Genomic DNA, 27956 nt, shown 5'->3' on the forward strand with positions numbered 1-27956 from the left:
TTAGCTTTTCCTTTGCTTTTCCTTTGTACGGAGGAGTCGGAGGATGCGTTCATTTTTTGTTAGTTCTGCTGGCAGTTCATTTGCCTGGAACAAAAAACCTTCAGGTTAGCAAAAATAAAGGAGTATTTCCAAGCCATGGTTTAAAAGCACCTAAAGAAGATGCTACTGGGCATTATAATGACATGCTTATTCCAGTGTTGTCTCCACCACTGTTGGAGATATCTTAAGAAGTCACCTTTCCACACAGTGTGCAAATCTCACTTAAGTCTTCCAAATAATCCTAGCATGAGATTTGAGTGGTCAACTCATTTTGTGCTGGCTATCCAAGCTAAATGGTATCCCTTGGGCTCCCTATGCTATTGCCACAAAATTAAAAGAGAACATAGCTGCTGATTTTTTGTGGGACATGAGGCAAGTCTTTAAGTACCAAAGTCCATAAAAATCCAAGGAAAGACTTTCATTGCTGTGAAATGCTATTCTGTAGGATTGGTAATAGAACATCAGCATTTGGTCTTCTGCATTTATTGAATACAATAGTAGGGCCTGTTGCGACAGCAGAAGGGGTTATGGCTTTAAACTAAAAGAGGGTAGATTTAGACTAGATATAAGGAAGAAATTTTTTTACAATGAAGGTGGTGAAACACTGGCACAGGTTGCCCAGAGAGGTGGTAGATGCCCCATCCCTGGAAACATTCAAGGGGAGGTTGGATGGGGCTCTGAGTAACCTGATGGAGTTGAAGATGTCCCGGCTCATTGCAGGGGGGTTGGACTAGATGACCTTTAAAGGTCCCTTCCAACCCCAAATATTCTATGAGTCTATGAATTTTGGTAACATAAAGTATTTATAATGAAGCTACTTGTGAAAATCAGTAATTCTGTCCTGTAAATGTACTCTGTTGTGCCAAATTGCATGTTGTTTAAAAAAAAAAAATCAGTAGGAGAGGTTACAGCCACAGACTTTCTTATACTGCACACTCTTCTGCTGTAAATCACCATCAGTAGCAGAAAAATCTTGCACATTGTTTGGATGATAGTATCAAAACGGAATGTCTATGAACACAAACTACAGTATGAGCATTAACTCTGCTGCCATCAAGTGGAATGACACAGAAATAACAGGCACAGATTTTATAGTAAATGACCAAAACATTTAGAAGGTATATGCTGGATTAGTTGTGTTGCAAACTTTCATTCACCTAATCATAAACCAGAAGTAAATACAAGACCACTCATTCACAGCTTAACAAACCCAGCTTGATATCAAATACTAGCAGGAAAGAGTTTATAAACACAACTCTGAGGAACACACTTCCATGAAAATGATCAAATACGTAATGGTAAAACACTTTACAGAATGAAAACAAGACAAGTTTTCTGCAGAAAAGTTGCTGCCATAAAATTAATATGAAACTATTTCAATAAACTAACATATTATTGTAAGATACCGGAAACATGCATGTAATTTGAGATATTTTTTGCATTAGCGATGCGGTGAATCCTCAAAGTTACCAGATGTATATTTCTCTTGCTGCTGAAATATCTTCCTTGCATATTTCTCACCTGAGACACAAATATAACTTACAACTTATCAAAACAAGTAACGGACTACTATTTCCCTAAAATGCAACCTCGCTAGCCCATGACTAGCTATAGTTAATGATTTAACCTGTGGTGCCTGAGTGAGTGCATGGCTTGGTTAGTCTCAGATCGATGTAACTCCACAACTACTGGCACCACCAGTGGTACTGCCTAACACCCTTGTAGATGCTTGTATACAGAAACGAATGGACCGAACGGTGGTGCTTCAGGAGAGGATCAAGTGGCAACCATGGACCCACGCAGAAACATGGACTGCCACGACACATGTGGCACACACGGCTCCACCACTTGGTGCTCCCCACCTGCCCCTCATCCGGCACGGCATGCCAGGACGTACCTTGTTCCTCAGGCACGGGTCCGCTCCTGCTTCAAGGAGCAGCGCTACTGTCCTCACGTTGCCACTCAGGACGGCCGCGTGGAGAGCAGAGGTCCCGTTCTAGAAAATACCAATGAAGATGTTTGTACTGTGCACAGGAAGAAATCAAAAGGCAGTGAAACACAAACGTTTGCAAAGAACAAGCCTACGAACAAGAAAGAAATAACACAGAAGAGGTTGAGTTATCAAAGGTACAGGGTCTGGTTTAGACAGGGTGCTGGCAGGCTAGTGGGCTATGAAGGAGGTTATTTTAAATGCTTTAATAAACATGAGAGTCAAGTTCACTTTACCACAGCAATATTTCCTTTTAAAAATTACCCTTGTCAATAGATTAGAGGTGGAATGAACACAGCACATGCTTCTGCCTGGCAAAATCAGCCATTAGCAAGTGAAATAGAAGCATAAGCAGTAACAGAAACCATCTGTGCATTTTATCTTTCTCTGATGATTAATGATCTCAATGTCAGACAGCTGAGTGGTGATTTTTTTATGGCTGGCCTTTTGTTTGTGGCTGCAAACTGACAGTTCAAATAAGTGTGGAAGCTATCTCATACTTGTAATTAACAACTAAGTTAATGCCACCTGGATTTTCAAGTACATCAAAATTGCCAGTTAGTTGCGTGCACAGAAGCTATCAAAGTATGTGATTTATAGGCACATAAAATTAGATCAGCTATTGAAAAGCATCTTCCAAATATCTGTTATTTTTCAAATCACTTTCTGAATTCAGAGGAAAACAAAATCAAGTAGAGAATATGCTCACAACAGATCTCTTAGCATACCATTTTGCTGACTAAATGCTATAAAGGGCATGGTATAATCCTAAAAATGGCACCACTGAGAGCAATCCATTTACTGTAGAAATAACATCAGATGACAAAAAGCAGGAGAATTCCTTCTATGAAACAATGTGCTTCCTCACTCCAAAAATAAAATTCACAGTTTCGTTTGAGCAGATTAATTTGTGTGTGGCATTAAAGGCTAAATAAGATAATTTCATTTTTCTCTTTACTTTTTTGGGCTCAAGCTCGTTATTGACTTCCACTGGCATAGTCATAAACGTCAGATCTTTCATCAGACCCTTTGCTTTCTTGAGTTTCTGTCTAAAAATCTGTGTTTCACTACTAACCTTCAGCAGGCCCAGCGTGGGAGAGAATTTCAGCAGCTCTTCTATCACATTGTTGTACCCTTTAATGGCAGCCTTCAGTAAAGCAGTCGTACCGTCCTTTAAAACAGAGAGGAAGGTCAGTTCAGTTATTACCAATGCTTTACCTGCGTTCCCCTCGGCTGGAGGGAAACGCCAGCTGTCCCCCACACCTCTGAGAGGAGGGTCTTCTCTGCCCACGTCCTTGAGGAGGCACCTCCACATACGCTGCTGATTTTAGGGCATTTGGAGGATTGTTCCTCTGGCAGGTGAAAACTTCAGGGTAAAGTGAACCCGTGACACCATATATCATCTTTGACTCTCATTTATATGGACATTTCCATTCCCTTATTCCAGAAGGTCCCTCCAGAAGGCTGTCCCAGACACAACGGGAAAATGGGAGTCCACGGTGGGACTTTACAACCTGGACTCTGGGGACGCTGGGCCTCCACTCAGGCAGCCTTGCAGCCTCAAATAACCCTAGGAGGTGTCCGGCTACAGACAGAGCGCAGGAAGAAGTGCTACTCACGTCCCGTGCGGCATCTCGCTCAGCTCCCCGGAGCAGCATTACTCGCACCACTTCGCTGTGACCCATCTGTGATGCAATCCACAAGGGAGCCGTCCCATCCTGCAAACAAAGTAAGACTGCTAAAGGTTTCACTTCCAGATTCTGTGCTCCCTGGTATTTTACCGCCCAAGTCTACCTACTGGAATGGACGTACTTCAATTTCTTGTTCAAGTTTTGCATCGCAGATAGACATATGCAGAGTCGCTTCCAAAAGCACATGGGAGCTTGGTGTATCAAGTCAGAACCGTTCCAGTTGTGGAGCAGAGCCACCCTTAGCTGCTTTCTCTTGCATCGTTGGCCTGAAATGTGCTTTGCTCTGCGAACAGTTAAAGCCCTCTCTGGCTTACCAGCCGTGTCTAAAATACATAGGGAAGTTTGAAATGTAAAGGCCAAAGGTATCCTGTGTATTTTGAACTGTAGGTGGCTAGATGTGACAGAAAATACAGGTAAATCTCAGGATGCATGGACAGATTCTGCAGCTGGGTCTCTACATGTGGAGTGGAAGTTGTTAGAGAAGCTAAAGAGCAATGCAAGATGATCACCAACTTTCAATGTTAAGTTACATTATCCACCCTCAGGGAATCTGGCAAAAACATCTTGCCTTATAGTGATGGTAATTATTTCACAAATTTTATCTTCAAGAACTCAGCTAGAAAACAAGGCAATTTTCAAGGAATCCAGCGTGAAACAATCTGATTCGGAAAAATTGTCCTATTCAATCATTATTTGAGCAGAAAATCTCAGAAAATAAAATGCACATTCAGTATAATCAGTGATGGATTTCCATCCCAAAGGCAAAGGTGAGTTGAAGCACTTAAAGTATTTCTTGACGCAATTAGAATTTAGTTTTGTGTCTTTTCCTCCTTTTGCTTCTAAATGGCCTGATTCTTCAGACTACAGGAGGACTCCAGCAGTTATGTGGTGCCAAACTGATTCTTGTGGGCCTTTCACAAAAGGCTTTGCCTCTATGGACTTTTTAACATAAAAGTGAGCCCTTACATAGCAGGGTGCCTGCTTCTGCCTTCACTGCTTGCCAGTTACCCTCGCCACCCTCAGCAGCCTGAAGATTTGGCAGGAAAAAGGAAGACAAAATACACTGGGGCTTCCGAAAGAGCCTTAATGAGAAGTTTCAGAAGGAAACTTTTTACTTTAAATAAGATGTTTCCACCTTGATCAAAGAAGCAATCCTTCTCCTCTGTGCCAACTGAGAAGATTCATATGACTTTCTCACACAATCCAAAAAATCTGTTGTTGAACCAGTTCTCTGCTTTCTATGGGCTAGTGACTTAATCCATTAGAAGAAACAGAAAAGTTATTTCTTCCTTTGATATAATATTCTGGGCTTCCCTTTTTCTGATTCTGAGGAAGAGCAAACACACACCCTGACATCTTCCGTCTTCTCAAATGGTGAGGAACAGGATCTCTACCCACTCTTGTATCATTTCTCCATAAATTAACTCATTGAAATTAGTGACTGACCTCATTCTAGTATATATCCTGTTAATACAATGAGTGTTCTTTGTGATTCAAAAATAACAAAGGCTCTTTTGTGTATATGATGTTAGCGTGATGGCAAAAACTGTCCCTCTCCAATTTCTAGTGTTTTCCCTACCAGCAAGTTGACACTTCATATTTTTTCTAATCTCCTCCCACCAGAGGGCTCTAGAAAATAGCAAAAGGGGCACTGAAAAAGCCTGTAAGACTTGGAAAATATCTGAGAGCAGCCTATGCAATTTAATCTGCATGAAGAACCAATGCTATGCAAATCCAAGCTTCTTTTTACACAAGAAATGCAAGCACAAGCTCAGCACTGGGAACACAGCAGCTTTCTTTTACTCACAGTGAAGTTTGTAAGAACAACTCTTATTTTCAGGTATAGATGCAAAGGAGCAGAAGGAAATACAAATGTTGGGTAACGTCACTGCTACCATTAACAGTCCTTAACAATATGCTTTTAGACTCAGTATCTCAGTTATAGGCTAGTTTTGGGCCCCTCACTACAAGAAGGACATTGAGGTGTTGGAGCGTATCCAGAGAACGGCAATGAAGCTGGTGAAGGGTCTGGAGGACAAGTCTTATGAGGAATGACTGGGGGAACTGGGGTTGTTTAGCCTGGAGAAGAGGAGGCTGAGGGGAGACCTTGTCGCTCTCTACAACTACCTGAAATGAGGTTGTAGAGAGGTGGGGGCTGACCTCTTCTCCCTGGTGAAAAGTGATAGGATGAGAGGAAATGGGTTCAAGTTATGCCAGGCGAGGTTTAGATTGGATATTAGGAAATTTTTTTTCACTGAAAGAGTTATTAAACATTGGAATAGGCTTCCCAGGGAGGTGGTGGATTCACCGTCCCTGAAGGTGTTTAAAAAAAGGGTAGATGTGGTACTTAGGGACATGGTTTAGAAGTGGTTTTGTCAGGGTAGGTTAATGGTTGGACTTGATGATCTTAAAGGTCCCTTCCAACCTCAGTGATTCTATGATTCTAGAGGCAAAAATACATTGTGAGAAAGAGTGACTGTCTTGGAGGACTTAGCCTGAAGAGAAGAAAGATGAAGAAGTTGATGGTGGCCTCACATTGACTATTGTCAGCTTCTCTCTCTTAATCAAACAGCATCTAACATGCAGGTTTATGCAAACACATATAATATTTATATGGAATAGATGAGATTTCTGTCCATTTTCATGTTGGTGTATGGTGCAAAAGAGATATTACATATGTACTAAGAGGCCACATAAGAATTCCTGTGTAAAAAGATATTAAGGCTTGGAGACGAGTCAGGAAGAAAGGGAGAACAGGGAAAGATGCAGTTCAAAAGCTACTTTCCTTTCCCTGTCCCTCTGCCCACCCAGCAGCCTGCAGACCATTATGTTCCTAGAACAATGTTAAATATGCCATGTGTTTTTAAGCTGTGCTTATTTCTGTATTTGATTACAAGCTAGTATATAAGGACTACATCTCATTTTAGCCTGCAGCCAGCAGTTCCAAACATACTCTGACCAAAATTTCTGATGCTCTTTCTCTTACCCGTTAACTAATGACTTTTGCTTTGCAGCTTTGAACCTCAACTTTTGCTTGTGGCTTGGAGTTTTAGAAAGGGCCAGATTAGGGTGGGAGGTGAAATGCCCCTCAAATTCCCAGTAAGGACTTCCAGAGAGCCCCTACTCCCAGGCTACTCGGCCTCATCTCCGCCACTGTTCTGCCCATCACTCCACTTGCACCACTACACCAGCTGAATTCTTGCTAATAACAAATTGCTTGCTTGCCTGAAGTCTACGCTCTATATAGGTTTACTGGCTTACATGTATGTGTAATTATCTGTCATGTGTTAAGAAAACAACATTAATTTTCAGAGTACTTTGAATCTGCTTAGCCAGTCAGACTAAAGCCTGCTGGGACACAGGCTGCCAAAACAGAGTGTAAAATTCATTGGCAAATAATCTTCTTGCTTTGTTGTTGAGTTGGAGAAGCAAAGAAACATCTCCCAAACCAAGGTTCAGACAGTGACCCGAGCTCTGTCTAGACAAAAAGATGACAAAAGAATTCCTGCCCAGCTCCAAAATGTCAGAACGAATAGAAGGCAGCTAAAATCCAAGGGAAATGTCATTGCCAGGGAAGAAACTCGCCAGGAATCTTCACTATTTGGTCTTGTGAGAGCTGAGCTGGAGGGCCTGCACACAGACAGCCAACACCATCCGAGATGCTCTATGGTGTCAGGAGCATCCCTGTGGGACTGGGAGATGGGGCACGAGACCAAAGAGGAACTGGTACCCACTACAGCAGCAGGAGGAGGCATACAAGGCAATGCACACACTCAGGCGCATGAATTAAGCCCCCAAATTCACAAGGTAGAGAGGAAAACCTGGACACCATAAGGAAGAAGCATGAACTCACACCTGGCACTCTGCAGCTCTATATCCAATGTTACATTGCTTAGAAAAGTTTCCTACAGCAGTGAGCGCAATGTAGTTTGTAAGTGACAGAAAGAGTCATCTGACATCGAAACTGCCCCATCTAGAGCTACATTCCTCCTGACCAACATGCCACCTTTGAACAAAGTACAAATTTGTTTGTTAGTAAGAAAGAGATTGAAGTCCATCCAACCATTACTTTACTAATTAAACAGTAAAAATGTTCCATTTGTTAAGGAAATGTTTCGGATTACGGTGGGCCCAAATACAAATGCCACGGACTTATCCAGGCATAATCTTAGCAGGGATCGGAGGTACCCTGAAGCAAAGTAAGCCCATCCTGCCGGAGATGAAACAGAGCCAGGAGGAACATTCATACAGAGTAAAGTCTTTGCCTCAACTAAGATTTAAAAATGCCTCGTGAAACATTGTGTTGTAGAAATTGGATTAGAAAGCTAAAAAAATATTGTCAGAAAGAATTAGCTGGGGCATTATAATTATGGTTAGCAGAACGCAGTTTTTATGGCAACACGGTGGAGCTAAATCTGAGGCTCCCCAACTTTATTTCGGCCCACTCAAAGGGCATTAAGGCGTACTTTGGTCTATCCTTCTACACTGATCTTTTAGACTGCATTAGTTAACAGCTTTTAACAACATTTCTTAATCTTGATCTTGGGAGATGGTGTGGAGGTAGCCTAGGAGCAACTAAAGCATCAGTCCAGGGAGCAGCTGCCAGCACAGATCTGGTGCTGGAGAGGTGGGGGAAGAGGCAGCAGGAAAATTACTTTAGTTTCAGCACATAAAACGCTAATCCAATTTCCTTACATCACAGGAGCAGCAGGGAGGCTATGCAGATCTACAGATGCAGCAGAAGTCATATAGATCAATCTCTGCTGCCAGGCTATGATTTGGCAGTTTTTTGGGGCTAGATGAAAGGAAATACGCAAAATACCTGGCAAAGCCTGTCACATGCCACGTTGTCTGCCGTTATTACAGTTTTCACATTCATTTGCTCCCGCGTGCTGATTTTTTCCTTGCTGCAGTCAGTGATCACAGCCACCTGGCAGCCATACATGACTGACTGCAAGGACAGGACCTTAGCCCATCAATTTAAAATGTGCAGTGAAGACCCAAGACAGCTACCTTGCCTGCAGGCTTTCAGCAGACCACAGGGGAGGCCCTCTCAAAGCAGGCAAAGATTCCTGGGAAGCCCTATCTCTACCCAGACATTTCTAAGTGCCAGGAGGAAAGCTAGCTTCGCAACTCCCACACCTGCCTACTCAAAGCAGCATCTAAATGTGCTGTTTAAGCACTGATTTTAGAGTCATGAAACAGCTGTGCAATTAAGAAATCCTTTTTAGGAAACCAAGAGAGCTTTTATATACGTCTGTGTTCCTCGTGTACGCTTACGTATCCCTCAGTTAGTTTAACATGTAGGAAATCTCTCTAATCCAGTGTTAATTTTTCATAACTGTAAAATTTAGTAATTAAACCCCCCCAGCTCTTCCCTGAAATGTTGAGCTCACCTGCCGTGGCTGGTTAACCTTTGCTCCTGAAGAAAGCAACAGTCGGATGACATCCAGATAGCCTCCTTGTGCTGCCAGGAAAATTGCAGAAGCTCCATCCTAAGAACAAATACATCCAGCTTATGCTGTGTTGAAATGATACCGTTTTTTTCCATACAAAAGCAAACTGAATCAAGTTGTTCTGAAGCCAATATGCAGTGTAAAAGCATATATATAGCGCCAAGCTCAAGAAATAATTACCAAAATGCAAAGTCTAGTTCATAATAAACTAACATTTTTCATTCAGCATGCACAAGTACTGGCTCCCATCATATACCAAACTGAGCATTAAATCTCAGGTCTTGAATCCCAAGAGTGTAGTTCATCAAAGCATTGAACCACATAACAAGAAATCCATTCCTATATAGCAAAATATATTTATTTAGGTTCATTTAGCTTTTATATGTTCATTTAGCTTTTAAGTGTTCTGCTACATAGACACACGTGGTGAAAACGTGTTCAGTACTTTGCAGAGCTGGAGGCTCCAGCATTGAAGTCTGCCCTTTAGGCTGAAGGAGTAAGTACTGTGTCACCCTAGCACTGCCCTGGCACATCTTGCAGAAAAGACTCGACCTGTAATATAATCATGTGAAGTAGCACATGCAAGACAGAGTATCTCATAGCCCCGTCAGAAACCAGCATTTTCCTGCAAAAAGCTTGTGAAAGAAATGAACAAATATGGATTTTTTTTTTCCTCAACATGTCTCTCCTGTGCAGATGTTCTTTAGTGTTTGGCTTTACAGAAGCTTTTCCTTAGGAAAAAAATTTTGAAGTCATATTCCATTAAATTCTTTTTGATAAAAAAATTTCAAACATCATTTGAATCCATCCAACCAACTGGAAGTGGAAATCTGCACTGAGGGTGGGAAAGGTGTTTGCCCATCCTATATCCACAGCACTCGGCACAGAACACGCTAGGGCAAGTTTTCCCAGGAGGTAAAACTCTTTTAGTTTAAATAGAGACAAGAATGAATCCCCTCACTGCATCTCAGATGTACAAGTACACATCTCCTAACCAATTTATGCATATGCTTATCACAAAATACAGGGCATTTTAATAGAAGTCTGTTGTTGACCTTGCTGGCCTGTCACTACGTTGGGACAGAATGCTGCTGTCTGCAAAGAGATACTGCTTAGCTACTCCTCTTCGTGCAAAACTCAGCACAGGCCTAGTGAAGCATGAGCTGAATATAGTGCCCCAGGGACTGAATTTAAAATGTTTGACCTTGATTTCAAGACTGCTGCCCTGGTAAACAAGAGAGGTGTCTGCTGGCACTACAAATGCACAGCCCTTGGCCCTTTGGGGGGCTGTTTTCTCTGGCTGCTACATGAGTACATGAAGCAGGGTGATGGTATCAGGTCCTTTGCAGGCTTCCTCCAGAGACAGGTATAGCGAGAACACTTCCATTTAGAAAGTAAACAAGGTTGTGTAGTAGTAAAAGAGCTCTTTATTATAGCGTCAATCAAGACAGAGAATCTTGGTTTCCCTGTCATCCAACCATTTTAAAAATCATTAGGATTTTTGTACTTGAGTTGGAATGATGCTGTATTGAGAAAACTGGTTTAAGGCTATTTCTGCAAGAAATAGTTTAGTCAGGCTGTTCTCTTGTCTCCTCCTCTACCCCTCATGTGAGTCAATCTAAGATTAAAACATCTCTTGATGGCTTTGGGAGGACGACCTAAATGCATCCTCAAAATCCCTCTCATTTGGCCGTCTGCCAGTGAAACCACCAGCCAGATACCACTTTGCAAATGCAGCGCGACGATGTCCCACAAAAGGGGCCAGCCTAATGCTCTTTTTCAAGAGATTGTGTTCTTATTTTGTTAAGCAGCTGTTTCTGACTGGTTTTGCCCAATGGCTGTGAGCAATAAAAATACATTTCTAATTCCAATTGCAAATATCACTCGTTTCCAGGAGAGACAACAAGGAAGCTATTTGACTGCCTTCACTTCTAGGTAAGTGTCTGCAGGTGTGGCAGCATGGCTATTTTTAAACTGAGTGGTAACCCCCAGGATTACCATGCAGAGCTATGAATCACTGCCTTCAGATTAGAAAGGCGATCGCTATTTGTGCGGCGGCGAGGGTGGGACACCCTTCTCAATCATCATTTCAACATAAATGCGAGGTGAGGGCAGCGCAGAGGTGGGAACCCCCTTGGTGACTAATGCACAGCCCCTAGCATGCTGCTGGCTTCTGGGGTCACCAGCCCTCGGTTCCCACCCACGCTCACGGGAGCTGAGTGTGACAGCATCCTGCAGGTCCAAACCCCATGGAAATGGCTGAAAAAAATCATATATCCCTGGGGAACAACTTCCTTTTTGTCAGTCTTGAGTGCCCTGGGATAGGAAAGAGTGATGGGAAGCGGAGGGAAAATCTGCCACTCATTTCTGTTGAATGCTGAAAAGCTCAACTTGTTTGTGTCTCTGTTGGAGTAAATTAAATCCAGCGCTTCACTGGCTCAGTCCAGCTTTCTGAAAAATTAGCTAAACAATGCCAGTTCAGCCATTTTAACCACTCTTTGCCCAAAGCACTTACAAGGTAGAGACGCACAAATACCAAATGACATAATTTTAAATTATATTTTTAAAAAATATTTTAAAGATGACACAACTTTTACTACTTTTTCTGGCAGAAAACTGAGGAACTGATTCTCTAGTATGTCAGTCAGTGGCTTCATAGCTGTTAACTTGTCTGTCTGCAATGCAGATGATGGTAGAACATGACATGCTCTTTTCTTCAAGGGTAATGGATAGCACAAATCTGATCCAGATTTGGTACGTACCCTTCATGCAGATAACAAACCAAAAGGCAGCAAAATCATCTTTTCTAATTTTGTGCTCCTTCTCTCAGGATCATGAAACTCTGACAGTTAACAAAATTCACATTTTAGAAGAGCAGAGTACTATAAAACCACAATGTTTGGCAAATGCTTCTCTGTGCCAGTGCCAGAGTATCTACTGTTGTCCAACAAACAGCACATTTGTTCCACCACCGGTGTTGTCAATATTATCTGTGTCAAATAACTCACATAAAGTTGATCGTGAATGTTGGCACCATGCTTCAACAGAGTGTCCACTACCTTTGCATGCCCATACTGACAAGCAGCTAGAAGAGCAGTACCTCCATCCTGTGAAAAAGCAAAGAACGAGTACGGTCAGGTGAGAGGGCAGGTGCTGGATTAGACGTCACCATAAAACATAAGCAAATTTTAAGGCTCTTCAGAATTTGGCTCACAGCAGTTCTGCAGTGACTAGCTACTGAATCTTTTGTAATTTTAGTACCAAGTCTTGCTCCATAAATCTTTAAACTTGGCTCTGCCACTATAAACATTTTTCTCCTGAGGCTTTTTTAGCGAGGGACAAGAACCAAGAAAATTCTGCTTTTTGTTCCTCGTCTTCTGCCTTCCCTCTAGGAGCTTTGTTCTCTTCACAACTGCAAGCTCCTCTATGTCTCTCCCCTTTACAGCCAAATCCCCCACACCTGCGAAACTCTTCCACCTATTGAAGGACAACACACCTTTCCCCTGCTCCAAAGCCCACTGATCACCTACTCTTCTTTGGCCAGAACCTCATGCCTTGTCGTGTCCTGCCTCTCACCTGTCAATTGTTGGCCTGAAGAAGAGTAGGGAGGATACATTTTAAAGCAAGCTCGCAAACTGTGGAAGTGTGCATCAGACCAAACCCATGACCACCAGTGAAAGCCCCATTACTTCTTCTGAAGAAGTGATCCTTGCAGGTACGGGCAACCCCAGGCGGATATAGTTACTGCACATCGCCACTGAAGGGAGACCTAGGCACATGCATCAAATCCTGCACGTAGAGACGCTCCCTTGGGAGCCATCTGGGAAGGGAAACACCTCAGTGTCATTGACAATTGACTCCAAGCCAGCTGAAACAGCTAAGACAGCAAATGTGGGTCTTGCCATCTTGTTAAATGCACTGTGCCCTACTCAAAAATTACCGTTATTTCTGACACTGATACGGAGAGGAAGTTTTTATCTTCTGCCTGGGATGGCACGATGCCATTGAGCAAGGATGACGCACACTCCAAGTCATCCACACCAGAGGTCTTCTCTCTCCTTCCCTGCCTTCTCCCAATCTCAAGCCCCTCCTCCACAAGATAAGCTATCTAAAGTATTTCAGATAAATGGTTTCTAGAGCTGTTATTAACATGGGCAAAAGATTGTGTTTTCCCTCAGCCTTGTCCTCTGAAAGAGCTCCAAAGTTTTGTCTGAAATTTTCCGCACAGACGGATATCCACAAGAGAAGTTACAGCTCGAATGGCCAAATGGATCTTTTACAAGGGGAAGTGCCAATCAAATTTATTAATCTGTGGTGCTATTTCATGCCTATAATAACCTCATGAAAGCTCAACCTCTGACATGACTGAACTAACCCAGGGGGACTGTCTATAGTTACTCTCAAAACCTCATATACACCCTTCCTCCCTACGACACTGAAAAGCAAACAAGGTTTGAGTGTCAGCAAAGTCACAGCCGTGAAGCTGTTATGTGACAATCTAAGAATTGCATATTAATTCTGGATTATTTGAGTAAATACAGCGTGTAATCAGGTCAGTGGAATTAAGTTACTCTGTAGCTACAATGAGTCATTAGACTTCCCTGTGAAATTAAACTACCCTAATTTAATAGGAACTGCTGGAACAAAACACAAAAGCAACCACAATGGTTCTTGGATTAAAAAACACCTTATACACACTTAAAACACAATGGCAAAAGCTAATAACTTTGTGAAACCTATTTCCTGTCTCCAACCAGCTGAAAGCCATTTTGCTCGATTAATGAGTTACCAGATCAAAGGGCTACAAACAAAAAACAGAGACATTTTTAAAGACTCAGGGAACTGAAGGAAATGGAGATAGAAAGGTTAGTGAGTTAAGAAGAGAAACTGTGCTATCCAGATTGGAGGTCCTCTGTGGAGAGGCAGAGAAGGATGAGTTTTAGGAAGCTTAAAAATATTGGGGTTCCCTGTATGGCGGGTCAATAGACACGCTCAGTTAGCTGTATATGGGAATTGTTTGTTTATTGCTTCACGGTCTGGTTTTTGTTTTCTGAAATTCTTGTGTTCTTAACAAACTCCTGTTATTCTAAGAAGATTGTTTGGTTATTAAGGTAATTTCTGGAGGGAACCAAATGACAGGTCCCAAATAAAAGGCAGCCCTGCAAAGCTAACTGCAGTCAGCACAGCGGAGCTGACGCTCAGCGCCTGGAGTACAACTGTGTGATCCCACCTTGGGAGATGTCACAGCTTGAGGTTTAAGAAGGGAGACACTTCTCACAGGATATGTCCAAGTGTCTCAAAATGGGGATCCTGACCAAGTGTTTGGTTGAATCAAATGAACAGATTTAGGCAGATATGTTTTTGGAATGAATAACACATTTCCAAAATATATGATTTAAATCTTTCAGACTAGAGTGACCAAGTTTCCTAGATCACCCTAATCAGAGTCTAGGGATCAGAAAAAAAACACATTTGGTGGTCTCCAGTTCCAGCTGAATCCAATATTTACAGGGCCAGAGAGAACTGGGTAACAACTCCTTGACTCAAAGATTTAGACCCTGATCAGGAAGACAGCTGGGCTTTAAGACCTGCTCTTCGATGTCTCCTATGAAGTTGGATACACTCAAAAGAAGAGACAGAGATTAATTTGAATGCTCTGACAGAGACACATCTTTCTGCAAGAAAAGGGAAGTTGGGACCAAAAACCTTTTTCACTGAAAAGCCCATGCAGTAAGACAGCACTCAAACTGAGGGACTGTCAAACAGCGTGAAGGTCCATGGTTTCTTAGGAGGAGGAAACCTCAGCCCCCTCCCACCCCTACTGAGCTTATGTCTGTCTTTCTGTTACACTTTCTTCCCTCTTTGCCAGCACAAGAGCTTTTTCTCCAGCACGCTGTAGCTGGAAACCCCAATGTTTTACAGACCATTGGGAAGACAGGTGACTTATGGGGGGAGAGAGGAAAAAAAAAAAGTAAATCAGAGTTTTAAAATCCCTTTCAGCCATGTGATGTCTCTTTCCTTTTTGGCTTCAGCTGAGACAAGTAAAAAGCTGAAGCAGCATCTTTGGTACTGGCAAGCCTCTTGGAAACTCTGAGGAGGGCAGCAAGCGGGAGCAGGGACGCGTAAGCAACCATAGAGGCCCTCCGAGGGCCACGATGGGATAGGTGGGAAGCCAGCGGTGCAGCTGAGAGAAGGCACACTGCCTTGGGTTTATTTCTTGCTCATATCCTGTTTTCCTGACACAACGTAGCTCCTATTAATTCTGCCCTGCAAACCCTTCCAACTCCGATAGGAGCCAGTTCTCTCAGCTACCTCTGCAATTCTTCAGCTGAAACCATTTTACTTACCCCCCCAGTCTGTCCTCCCCCCTGGCAGCACATACAGTAGCTGCCAATCTCCCATGGAAGCACTTGGAACAGCAGCGCCTGATAAGGCCCCACTATACGGTGTAGACTTCCCCGTCTATTTGCCTACCTCTTCCTTCACCTCTGTCATCATCACCTGAAAGTAGCTTAGAATTATGTGGTGGTTTATCATCTCGGAAATAATGCTACAAGGTCGGGGAACTGATCTTCTGCAGGCACTACCTGCTGCAAAATAGCTTCTGACACACCGTTCGACCTGCAGTATTGGTCAGAAAACACGCCCCCAGGCAAACCCTTTTAAGAACCCACATGCTTATAACATGTCTCAGAGTAAGAAAAGAGAACATGATTCAATTTATGATGCATACTTCTAGGGATGTCAGACAATGCAGGATAATATTATTGAGTAATATGTATTTTATAGTATATATATAATAACCTTCAATAGTGCTATTCATTCTCTTTACAACATCAGCGATTGTTGCTAATTACTTTATTACACTGCTTTAGAACATGCTTGCTTCACCTGCTGCAGTGAATATCAACTCTAATGATACAAGGGGTGACAAGAATTGAATGCCTATATTAAGATAGTTCTTCATCACCCTCATATGTGAGTAACAAATGTAGTAATTACAATTTACAGAGAGGTACATGAAGAAGAAGATATTGTGATTTGCATTTCCTAGTTTTAAAGTCTGTTTCCTGGGATACATTCAATTTGTTCTGTTATTTCAATTCCGTGTCTTCATTTATAATAGAAAGTTCTTTGTAAATTGATTAATTTTGCAGTGCCCTTTAAAAACAGACAGGATCAGCCATATGTTTTCCAGTGCTGCTCCCAGCTGTGTGCCTTAATCAGAAAATGTCTTATCTCTGACCTGAAAAGGCATATTTTGTCAACTATATTGTTTCTGGGGTTTGGGGGGGATGGAGGAGCCTGTTATCTCAGTTGCCTGTTAACAAAAAGATGGTTTGATGGAATGATTTCAAGCTACAAAAAACGTATTATTAAACCAGAAAACGGAACAGATACAAAAACACGCTAGAAGGCCAATGGAAAATGCGTACTGTCAATGCAGTACGTTCTCAATGGTGCCTTCTGCTCAGGTAGACACTGCTGCACAAAGTACAAGGTGGCTTCCCACCCAGACTCAGTCTAAAAATTCAGTGGGTTACCAAAGCCCAGTCTCGAAGATATAAACATTTGGGTCCCTGAAGCAGACCTAGGCTCTGCCATCTGTGCTTTTGGCTATTCTAAGAAGATTTTGAAAAAGGACCTGCCTGAACAAAGAAATAGAAGCTCTGAGGTGCATTTTATCTTTTCACAGATGAGTAAATGGGAATTTAGGGAGGACTGAAGCCATTATACTCTTACATATCTTATGGTGGTATGCAGAGACATCCCAATGTAGGTGAAATTTCAGTCTATGCAAGTGAAGTACGTATACACCTAAAACGGGATCCTACTTAACGTATACAAAAAGACCCTTTGGTTTTGTATTTGAGGATGGCTTAAGAGAAAAGACTGATATCACTATCAAGGGACTCATCTTTGATCAACTTATGCCATTAAGTTTAGGTAGTAAAAGCTAGTCACAAGTTAATATTTTGACAATATGTTGCATTACTTCTATTAGTCAGAAAACGTTCAAGTGAGGAAATCCTTGTATCATCTTCCTGCTGCCATGTCATGTTTCATGTGAATAGGAAAAAACAACCTTGATTGTCAGAACGCATCAGCATGCAAAAATAGACCCATGATCTTACTTTATTCTTAAATTCAGTGGAGGCTCCAAATTCAAAGAGAAACTTCACTACATCATTGTGGCCTTGCTGTGCAGCAAAGAACAGAGAAGTTGCACCTGACTGTAAGGAAAAAATAGATTTAAAAAAATCCAAACACATAACACGCTTGACTGAATTATATACATTTCAAATTAAAAAAGTATTGAGCACAATCAGTTGAATATCAACTGAAAAGACAATGTGATTTTGAGGACTCCAGAGGACACCAGGTATCTTAGGTCAGTTTTCTTCCCAGTGCACTGAGCAATGTGTCCAGCATGGTACATTTGAGCAAAATCCAAGTTTCACAAGGGGCTTCTGCACAGAGTTTCTAATATAGACTAAGGATGCCCTCATTTCTACCCAGTTGCCAGAAAGGGAAAGCAAGCCCAGAGGGAGAAGAGTTTTGCACAATAGAGGAACAGCCAACTTGAAACCAACTCCTATTCTACCTGCTGCTACAACTTGAGACAAACAGGGGCATGGGATGGATTTGGATCAGGGTGTGGCAAGACCAGGGAGGTGGTTATTTGGTAAGAAAAAGCTCCACCTACCTTGACTCTCCACTGACAAAACATGACTGCTCATGGCATAATCATCCTTGTGTCTTGCAGCAGCAGCTCCCCATCCAGCCAAGCAGCCTTTAAGCAACTGTAACCAGCCCTGCAATGCCTGATTTCCCTTAACCTCACTGAAGAACTGAACCCCCGTATTTTATACTAGTTATACAAAAAACTGTCATTAAAATGTGAGTAAATCAGGACCCAAAAGAGGATATGTAAGATTTTAATGGGTGGGCAGAAGGAAAAAGGAAGGGAAGGAAGGGAAGGAAGGGAAAGAAGGGAGAAAGAGAGAAAGAAAGAGAGAGAGAAAGAAAGAGAGAGAAAAAGAAAGAAAGAAAGAGAGAGAGAAAGAAAGAGAAAAAGAAAGAGAGAAAGAGAGTGAAAGAAAAGAAAGAAAGAAAGAAAGAAAGAAAGAAAGAAAGAAAGAAAGGAAGGAAGGAAAGAAAGAAAGAAAGAAAGAAAGAAAGAAAGAAAGAAAGAAAGAAAGAAAGAAAGAAAGAAAGAAAGAAAGAAAGAAAAAGAAAAAGACAAGCAGGCTTTCCTGAGGCTCTCTCATACCATGCAGAAGGTGCAGGAGAGGGGAAGTACACATGAAATTCACTCCAGTGCCCAAAGCCTTTACGATAGCATGTGGCCCCCTGCGACCATTTCAGAGCCCCCCTCTCCCAGACACACTTCCCCAACTTCAGAGTGCAAGAGCACTGGTTTGAGTATGTGGGTTTAGTTTCAGAACAGTGCCGTTGGTCTTTAGGGCTTCAACTTCATCTGTTTTGCTTCCTCTCTGCAACAGAGTGATTTTGGAGGATGTCAGTGTTTCTCTTTTGGTTGGCTTGCTGAAACAGTATGTCCTGAGCAATACTCAAGAGCAGCTCCATAAAGCTGTTCTCAACTTTTCCTTTTGTTGCTGCTTTTCAAGCAATGTTTACCTAAGGGAAGGGACATGTTAAATAAATGTTTTTTTGGAACAGGACCCCAGTGAAAGACACTGGCAATCATAGTTAGAGCAAGTTAAGGCCAGTAAGTGCAAAGACACTTATATCATCGAATATGGCATTCACTGACTCAGTAACTCGCAGATGTCAGCATGAGATTAATGCTCTAGTTCCAGGTAACCAAGGAAGGAGGGAAACATTGGCTCATATGGTTAAAGCAACGAGCACACTGCTGTCCTGCACTACCTACCGCCATCCCGCCTTATTGCACGCCCTCCCTAAACCGCTTTGCTCTTAGGACCAGTACAACTGTTGTCCCAGAGCCACTCTGCGCTCTGTGTAGCCAGCACACAGGCCAGAGGGGCTGCAGGTGTTCCTTACAACCATTTGCGTGGAGTATGAGGGGAAGGCACTTTCCCAAAACCAGCCGCTGACGTCCCTTCCACAAGCAAGCATGTCACGGTGTGAGAGATGCCTTGCATGCAAAGCAGAGATGCAGGGAAGGGCACGGGTGATTAAGCTGTGTGATTGTTAGAGATGAGTTGGCTCAGACTAAGAGGCAGAAACTCCAAAGCATACAGAGTCAAAGTAATCCCCAGGCTAGCGATGGTATCCACTCTATTTTAATGACCAGATTCTACAAATCAAAAGGTGAAGGACTTCTCCTTATCATTTACCCCATCCAGAGAGCTGTAAACTCCTGTGCCAATAAGTAAAATTGCGGACGCATATATGGTGTAATCCTGGGGGATTACATCTCAGATTTAACTGACCCTCACCAGCCAGATGTGCTGGAAGTGTTTGATGAATTATTTATAAATGCATCCCTGGCATCTCATTTTTTATTAGAAACTCCAAACATCTGATTCCTTGATGTCCTCAGGAGAACAGAGCCTGTTTATACATGCACTGCATAGCAAGCGACAAAGAAGCAGTTGGCAAAAAGCAACAAACAACACTTTTTCTATTTCTAATAAACCAACAGCCACTTAATCCCTCCCTGTTTGAATGCACAACTTCTCCTACCTCTCTCTGCAGATTGATATCTGCTCCTTGCAACACCAATTCCCGTACGCAATCTATGTGGCCGTAGTAAGATGCCACCATCAGAGCTGTTGTGCCAAGCTGGGAATAAGGAAAAACAAGTCAGTACCTTCAACAGACACCTCCAGCTGTCCGGAAGAGACAGCACCTCTTCTAAAAGCTGAAGGAAGGATCATTGAAAAACCCGCTATCATTTAAAATTTCCGATCAGGAATACTTTGGAAACAAGCAATTAGCAGGTGTTAAAGCAAAAACATTACAGACTTGCCTGCAGTCCCAAGGCCTGACCATTCAACGCCTATGTGCAATGACTTCTCCTTATTGTCCCAAAATAAGTGCAACAAAAGTAACACCAATATTTTTCATTTATACAGAGCATTTTATCAGAGAATTTCAAAGATATTTGCATCATTTCCAGAAGAACAGCCTTAGGCAACCTTGGACACAGGAGCTGAGTGACTTAGCTGAGTCACTTAATTGTGAGTCATAGTCAGGGGTAAGGTCTGGGTGATTTAATACTCATTCCCTATCCAAATGATCAGAGCAAACTCACTGTGACTCCTCACATTATATGAGAGAACTTTCCATACCAGAACTATGTGTTCAGGTACCCTCAGTACCCTATACCGTCACTGGTCCGGTGAACCAAATAAGATTTAGGTTATCTGTATGTAGTGAATGGACAATATACAGGAACCCCATGCATAAGGATGCAATTCATCCTTCTAAAACATTCACACACACCAGTTCAATCTAAAGAAGGGATGTGTGACTTTACAAGAAAAGACCCATGCAGCCTTAACCATACAAAAATATTTTAGTCTAGAAAATTTGTATGCCTGATATAGTTAATAAGTCAGGATATTTTACAATGTATTGTAAAAATTCTTGATCAAGTTTAGCCTTATTTTGAGGAAAAATGAGCAGCAGTGGACCGTATTTCTTTACATTGATTTCTGTCCTGCTTATTTGACGCCCTCATCTGAAGATCCTTCCCTCCCTGTCAGACACCCATAGCATCAGCTCCAGAAGTACTGCAGGACAAATACTTGCCTACAGGGCAAAAATGAAATGAGAATGAAAAGATATGTTAAAGTCAATGGGCTTAGAAAACCTCTTGCACTTTGAATGTATTCAAGGTGAGAGGAGCTGCAGCAGGTTGGGGGGCTTTTTATAAGGGCACGCAGCAATGGGAGGAGGGGGAATGGCTTCAAACTGGAAGAGAGTAGATTTAGAATAGGTATTGAGAAGAAATTTTTCACTGTGAGGGTGGTGAGGCACTGGCATAGGTTGCCCAGGGAAGCTGTGGATGCCCCATCCCATCCCTGGAGGTGTTCAAGGCCAGGCTGGATGGGGCTTTGAGCAAGCAGGTCTAACGGGAGGTGTCCCTGCCCATGGCAGGGGGGTTGGAACTAGATGGTCTTTAAGGTCTCTTCCAACCTAAACCATTCTATGAATCTATGATTCTATGATTCACATTTCAGGCTGGAAGTGGCACTAATCCTGTACAACACAGGCACAACTTTCAGTAAGTCAGTCCTGGCATCAAAGAAACCCGGGAACTTCTCAACCTTGGTTTTCCCCCACTTTTTGCCATAGCTTACTACAACCAAGTATCTCTCCATATGTTGTAGGCAGAAGAGCAAGACGTACCCATTATTCATGTTTTCAACCCATTTCTAATCTCAAAACTAATTTCAACCCATGTCAATTACAGTAAGGAAATCCCCATGAAATCTTTGTCATGTGTCTGGGCTCCTTTTAGCTTGGAGATTGTACTGTGCCTTCATGTTGGTACCAAGTCCAGGAGATACTGGGGTGGGGGTGAAGAAGAAGTTAGGAGGCCAGCAGTTCTTCTGACGGCACCGCTGGGTGTAGGATGCCGCATGCCACACAGGGTGGGAACAGCTGCACATCAAACGCAAACTTTTACATTGTCTAAATGAAAACTGTGGTCCAGGGGTTTGGGTTTTTTTGAAAACTAATTATGAGGAGCTCTGCTAGCTGACAGAATCATTGCTGCTTGGGCTCGGTTGAGCTGACTCTTCACTGTGATCTATTACTACAATGACATTTCCTCACAAAGAGAAGCCTGAGGTGCTAGGATCTGTGTTTTTAATGTCAGAGCCACAAATAACTGTGTAAGACACATTTTTGAGTGCTGGCAAATTCCTAACCCCTTGCCACTGATGTAAATCAGCACGCTATTTTATCTTGAGTTTCAAACTTGCTTCCTGACAAGAGAAGGTTTTAAATCACCCCTAAGTGCCATAAGACTCTCAAGTGTCTCGTGTTAGATCCCTGCCACATCCTCGGTGCAGCGGGCTATGGAAAGCGTTGTAAAATCAGTGCTGTGGGTGCAGTGGCATTGTGTGCATACGCTGTCTTTGCAGTCCACATCTACTCGCCCACTGTTCAGCAGCAGCTGGAGGAGAGCCAGGTTGCCTTTTCTCGCAGCCCAAAACGCGGCATTGGCGAGTGGTGTTTCTTTCTGGTGAGGGAAAAAAAAGAAGAAGAAGAAAAAAAAGGCAGAAATAAAACACTTTGGAAGATGCAATGGACAAATGCACACGTGCACATTCTGCATTCAAGCCAGGCAAGTTTCATCTTAGTGTGCTGTTCGTTCAAAACCAGAGCACGGAAGGGAAGCTAATTTAATTTCTTTGCACAATTAAAGAGATCAGTCTCCCTGCGCTACCTCATGTTGTTTCGGGTCTTCCCTGTGTCCATGGCAGCCTATGACTCTTAGCTCGCTCTGTAATGACAGACAACGATGCCAGTCCAGATCTACAGGGAAACGTCACAGAAAACAACGTGCTAACTGGTACCTGTATTGTCTGCTTCTGTGGTGGGGCTGGGCACCGTTAGAGAGGCTGAATCATCCTGCTGGCATGTCCTGCTGCAGGACATCCTCCTGGGTTTCAGGTTAGCTCTCTGCTGTCTCCTTCTTTTCTGCACGTAAAGTCCCAACACGGGAAAAGTATTGCTCATGCATCTCCCATAGTGTTTGGTCTGCCTCCTCCCTGGAATTAACACCCTGTAACTGCGGGCACGTGAGCTGTCTCCTGGGTGAGGCTAGAAAAAAAAAAGGCTAAAATCTTGCTGTCTATAGACTTAGGGATCCATTTACTAGGTCTGTGAGGCTATGTGTGACTTCTCCTGGGTAGGAGCAAATTACCACTGCCCCGGCATAGGAGGAGGACAGCAGAAAAAGACACAGACTTTGCTCCTGCCCCCCCATCTGACCCATGCAGGCACCTGCCAAAAAGCTGCCCTGACAGGTACGCACTGTGATGGGTGAAGTGTGGAGGGGAAATAATGCTGTGATGGCAACGGTACGTACCATAAAGCAAGCTCATGACACTGATTTTTTAATAAGACCCCAAACCACCAACAGTTCAGTAAAGCATCGTTTCACTGATTGTCATCTTAGACCAAAACAGTGTCAAAAATACGCGGGGGCCTTGGCCTCCAGTGAATCCTGCCTTCAGGATAAACCAAAGAGGGTGCAGAGTGGATATAAATGTCAATCATTCTGCTTCAAAAAATGTAATACACACTTCTCCATGTCTAAATGCCACTGCGCACGTGTCATGTGGTAGAGAATTGGGATTGAATGGGTTTATGGTTGATACTTAAAATGCACACATAGAGCAGGATGTAAATTATTTCCTTCACTGACACGCGGGTAATAAACCTCGCAGAAACCAGCAGACACAAGACCAGTCCTGTGTGAATCCATCCCAGATCCGTCGCACTGTGCACTTTCCATGGGTTGCATTTTTAATATTCGTAGGTTGGAAAATTGGCAGCTGTTTTGAGTCAAGAGGTGTTTCAACCATTCAATAAATTATAAGACACTTCTTATAAACCGATAGCGATATTTCTTGCACCCACGCACGCAGGGGCAGGAGACTGAAAAATTTAGCAAGCACAATAGGCTAAATTCCGATCTTCCTTTCACAGGTAACACATTTCCCCAGGTGAATCTGTAGATAATGTCCACCAAAATAGAACCAGCAGTTTGTACCCTCTTTGCTGGCAATGCAGTAGTGTTTTCCTATCTTTACCCTTACAATCACTATAATTTTACGTAAAAGCAAACAATTGACCTAAACACTCGGTATCCCATGTTGCCCTTTTTGCTCTGATTTATTAGGCAGATATTTATTTATCGAGCTGGTAGTTAGGAATATTGTCTGATTGTCTTTATTACTACGATATTCAGTGGAAAGCTATTGCAAAAGAATGATATTCAGACCTTACAGACCGGGAAATCAAATTCCTTACCTTTTATTGTCTCACTCTATCTCCTAAAGTTTTAGAATGCCTTCGGGTATGGCAATATATCCATACAGGGAAAGATTTATGTCATCCAGCCTGGTTTTCGCTACGAGGGCACAGTGGCGATGTGACTGCATTTTATTATGCCTACCATACGACAATGCCTTTATTGATCAGGTAAGCAGGAACCAGAATCAATATTCAGGAACTCTTTACTTGCTTTCATCCGCTTACATGAGGACAGAAGAGAACTAAGTTGCCAGCGTGACCCTAATCCAGAAGTAGAAGTCCAAAGTCTTTGGCCTTATGAGTCATAAATTCCTACCTCTTCCCCCCCCCCCCCCCGAAATTCCTACAGTAGCACTCCAGTGAAGCTGTCCTTGTATTTTGGATCACACCCAAGGAATGGAAGAATTCTCCAGTGCATCAAGGACACAAAATTAGGTTTTTCCCCTTGGTGTTTTCGACCCAATTAGAAGTAACTGCTATCACTACTTGTACTTCCCCTCGTGCGCCCACGTTGCTGGGGATTCCTTGTGTAAGAGTATACAGCACACTCAGACCATCAACCGTGTAGCGATTAGATAAAAAAAGCAAACACAAATCTGAGCTATTTCACCTTCTAAAATGAATGGAATGTGCAAAATCATTCAGATGATCTGGGCACCCTGCAAGGACAGCCTCAAGGACTACCATGTGGCAATTTCCCTTCTCCTTTCAAACCAAGGATTTATACCTCTGTGCTCTTCGCCTTCAGGTGATATCAGCAATACTGACAATAATGACATCACTAGCAGGTAAAATGTAAGACACTACTTTGGGATTAATAATCTGATTAATTGAATAAGCTTTGACCAGTAAACGGGTTTTAAACTGCAGGATAAAACATAAACCTTGACTGCTGTTGTTCAGTTATGAATTCAATCCTGTCTCATCAGATACTTCTTAGGGAGAGGTAATGTTGAATTTCAAGAGATTACCTGGGTACAATTTTCATGTAATAATTATTATAAAGCTAGTCTGGTCCTAAAAACTCCTTAAAATAAAGAACTGACCCTCAGCATGGACAGTCTGGCAACAGAACGTAATAAACATTTGAAAAAGTGATCAGCTAATAGCTTTGGTGAAAACGACATGTTTCATTGTGTCACTTGCTCCAGCATCAGCAACTTTCGGGATACAATTTCCTCCACATCATCAAGATATCTAAAGCAACCTCTGGCTGTGCTATTCGTTTTAATTGTTTATATGCTTTCACGAGAGCCCAAAGATGAAAAGCTGGCATTATATTCGTGCTGTATTGACATCAAGCAAAAATACTTCTCAAAAATGGCCTAGAGGAAAATATATGTTACACATCTGACAAGACCATTTCTATGCAGGAATACGGAAAAAATCAAATGTGATAATGTATCTGTATGTGTCATCCTAGGAATATTGAGGGGAAAAGTATCGTTTAAACGCTGCGATCAGCAGCTCCCGCTCCCTGCCCTACCCTTGACTTGCTGTCTGCAGAGAAGAGGCAGGTCACAGTGGGGTAACAGCTGAGGAGGAAAACTGCAGTTCTTAAACTGTGGTCTTGAAGATGAAAGAAAAGAGCCGATCGGCAAAGGGAAAGAAAAGAGAGGAGAAAGAGAACACTAGCCCAGTGGCTTTTTCCTTGTACTGTCAAAGTGCAAGAAAATTCCCTATTGTTTCTCAGTTTCTAAACCAGTCCTAATGTAAAGCAGGAATTGAGTAACAAGTTTTAAGATGAGGAATTGAGTAACAAGTTTTAAGATGAAGAACTGGAAATCAGGATCAGGCATGACACAATGGAAAATGTTAGTGGGACTTAGGAGGAAAGAGAGAGGACTTTATTAGACAGCAATACATCCTACATGAAGGATCCTGATAAAAAAGAGAGGTCGTTCAAGATATAAATGTAAGTTTAGACAGGCAAGAGCTGGTAGAAAAAGAGAGGATATTCGTGTGTACGGACAGTGAGAAAGAAAGATAAATGGTACCTCATGGGTAAGTAGGATAATAAGATGGAAAACATGAACAGACAGCAGCAAACAGAGACGGCAGGAATTCAAGGACGCAGTCTTCTGAGAGAAAGAGAAAATGCCAAGCAAAAAGACACAGAAAAGAGAGAGAAAGCAGAGGGAGGGGGGGGGCTGCAATTCTCCAGAGAGAGAGGGAGCAGGCAGTGAGCTACCTTGAATGGGAGTACTTGAGGGAATAGAAAGTGAGAAATAGGGCACAGAAAAGGAGCTGATAGGAACAGAACAGAAAAGAAGACCCAGAGGACAAGGTAAAAAAAACAAGGAGGCCAAAAAAAGGAGAAGAAAGCAAGAAGATGGGGCTGGCACCACCAGGGGCATGGGGCTAGCATCTGTTAGGGTGGATGCTTGTGAGAAATGAAGGCGGGAAAAAACTCACGGAGACAGAATGGAGTGGCAGAATAGACTAAGGCTAAGGAAAAAAAAAAAAAAAAAAAAAAAGCAGGTATGAGACCAGTGCAGGACCAAAAAGGGGATGACCACAGAGATTTCACCACCCGGTGTAAGGCTGAGCTGCACTGTGAGCAAAGGGACCCTGCTCCAGCTTTAACCGCAGGTGGAAACCACCTGCTGCACCACCACCATGGAACCTGCACAGTGCCACCGCAGCACTGACACTCCCGGGGGGAGACAGCTTGACAGAAGCGAGAGGCAAGTACAGGGAATAATCCATCAAATAAAGCAATGCAACACAAGCAACACGGCAAAGGACTGGCACGGAGCTGGTGATCAATAAGAGAAGGGCAAGCACAGCATCCAGAAAGTGCATAACTGAAGAGAAGATGTACATCTAGCATAAATATTATCCGTTAGCATCAGTAAATTGCTACTTGCTTCCCTTTTTGCCAATTGATTTTATTAATCCTGTCCTCAGATTAAAAAATGTATTTTAGGCGATCTTTGGAAAATTACTGCTCTTGCACGGGTTTGGATGGAGGAAGCCCAAAAAGCGACAGGAATCACAGCCAGAAAAGGGAACCAACCAGCCTGGCTCCAGCGGCTGCCACAGCCTGAAAGGAAGAGCAGGGATAAACGCTGCCTCCCAACTATTACACAACCAGCACTAGCAGAGATGATGGAAAAAGTGAAGAGGAGGCTCCTGACTGCACCAAAACCCACAGCGCTGAGCCCGGCCACCCTAAAGCTGCATGGAGGCTCGTAGTTTATGTAACACCAACCATGCAGCCCTTTTTGGGGATGTCAGCTGTGGGAAGCACGCACACACACACACAGGCACCCCCTCCATCAGCTGCCACCGCAGCACTCCCGCGGCACCCCGTACCCCGGGAAGGACGCTTCTGTTTTCTTTCCTTCCGCCCTAAACCACCCCCGTTTTTTTCCTAAAAAAAAATAAAATAAAAATAAAATTAAAAAAAACCACAATAAATCGATCCCCAAATCCAAGAATATGACGGAGCATCCCCCCCCTCTCCTCTCCCCTCTCCCCGGCTCACCTTGAACGACATCCTGCACATCGCGGCGCCCCGCCTCCCTCCTCCGCGCCCCTCCGCGCCGCTCCGCGCTCATCCGCGCCCCTCCGCGCCGCGGGGCTGCGCGGGGACGGGGCGGGGCGCGGCGCGGCGCGGGGGCCGGCGCAGCCCTCCCCCATGGCTTTAGTTATGCTCATGAGTTTCTGGCTATTAGTCCCCTTTAAAGGCTTGTGGGGGAAAAGGTAGGGATTGTTTATTTATTTAATAGTATTAATTATAATTTATTATATTTTTCATAATATATTATTATTACTAGGATTGGTATTAGT

The 27956-nt window shown here is 43.0% G+C and overlaps 1 protein-coding gene across 2 annotated transcripts; it reads right to left on the minus strand.

The window, feature by feature from the left end:
• Positions 1–27755, minus strand: ANKRD29 (ankyrin repeat domain 29; the record flags this gene model as incomplete). 2 transcript variants are annotated; one of them, XM_082480078.1, is made up of 10 exons in its annotated part: positions 27652–27755; positions 22249–22359; positions 19851–19949; positions 17312–17410; positions 12185–12283; positions 9117–9215; positions 3649–3747; positions 3105–3200; positions 1937–2035; positions 1–84 (listed from the first exon to the last, which is right to left on the minus strand). In XM_082480078.1, exons 1-10 carry the CDS (start codon positions 27670–27672, stop codon positions 1–3), a joined length of 906 nt encoding a protein of 301 aa, XP_082336204.1. In that variant the 5' UTR covers positions 27673–27755. The 2 variants fall into 2 exon arrangements, with proteins under 2 accessions (XP_082336204.1, XP_082336205.1); XM_082480079.1 differs by lacking the exon at positions 1937–2035.
• Between the last annotated feature and the right edge of the window lie 201 nt (positions 27756–27956).

This window comes from Vanellus vanellus, assembly GCF_965231255.1.
Source record: "Vanellus vanellus genome assembly, chromosome: 2".
NCBI classification, from domain to species: Eukaryota; Metazoa; Chordata; class Aves; order Charadriiformes; family Charadriidae; genus Vanellus; species Vanellus vanellus.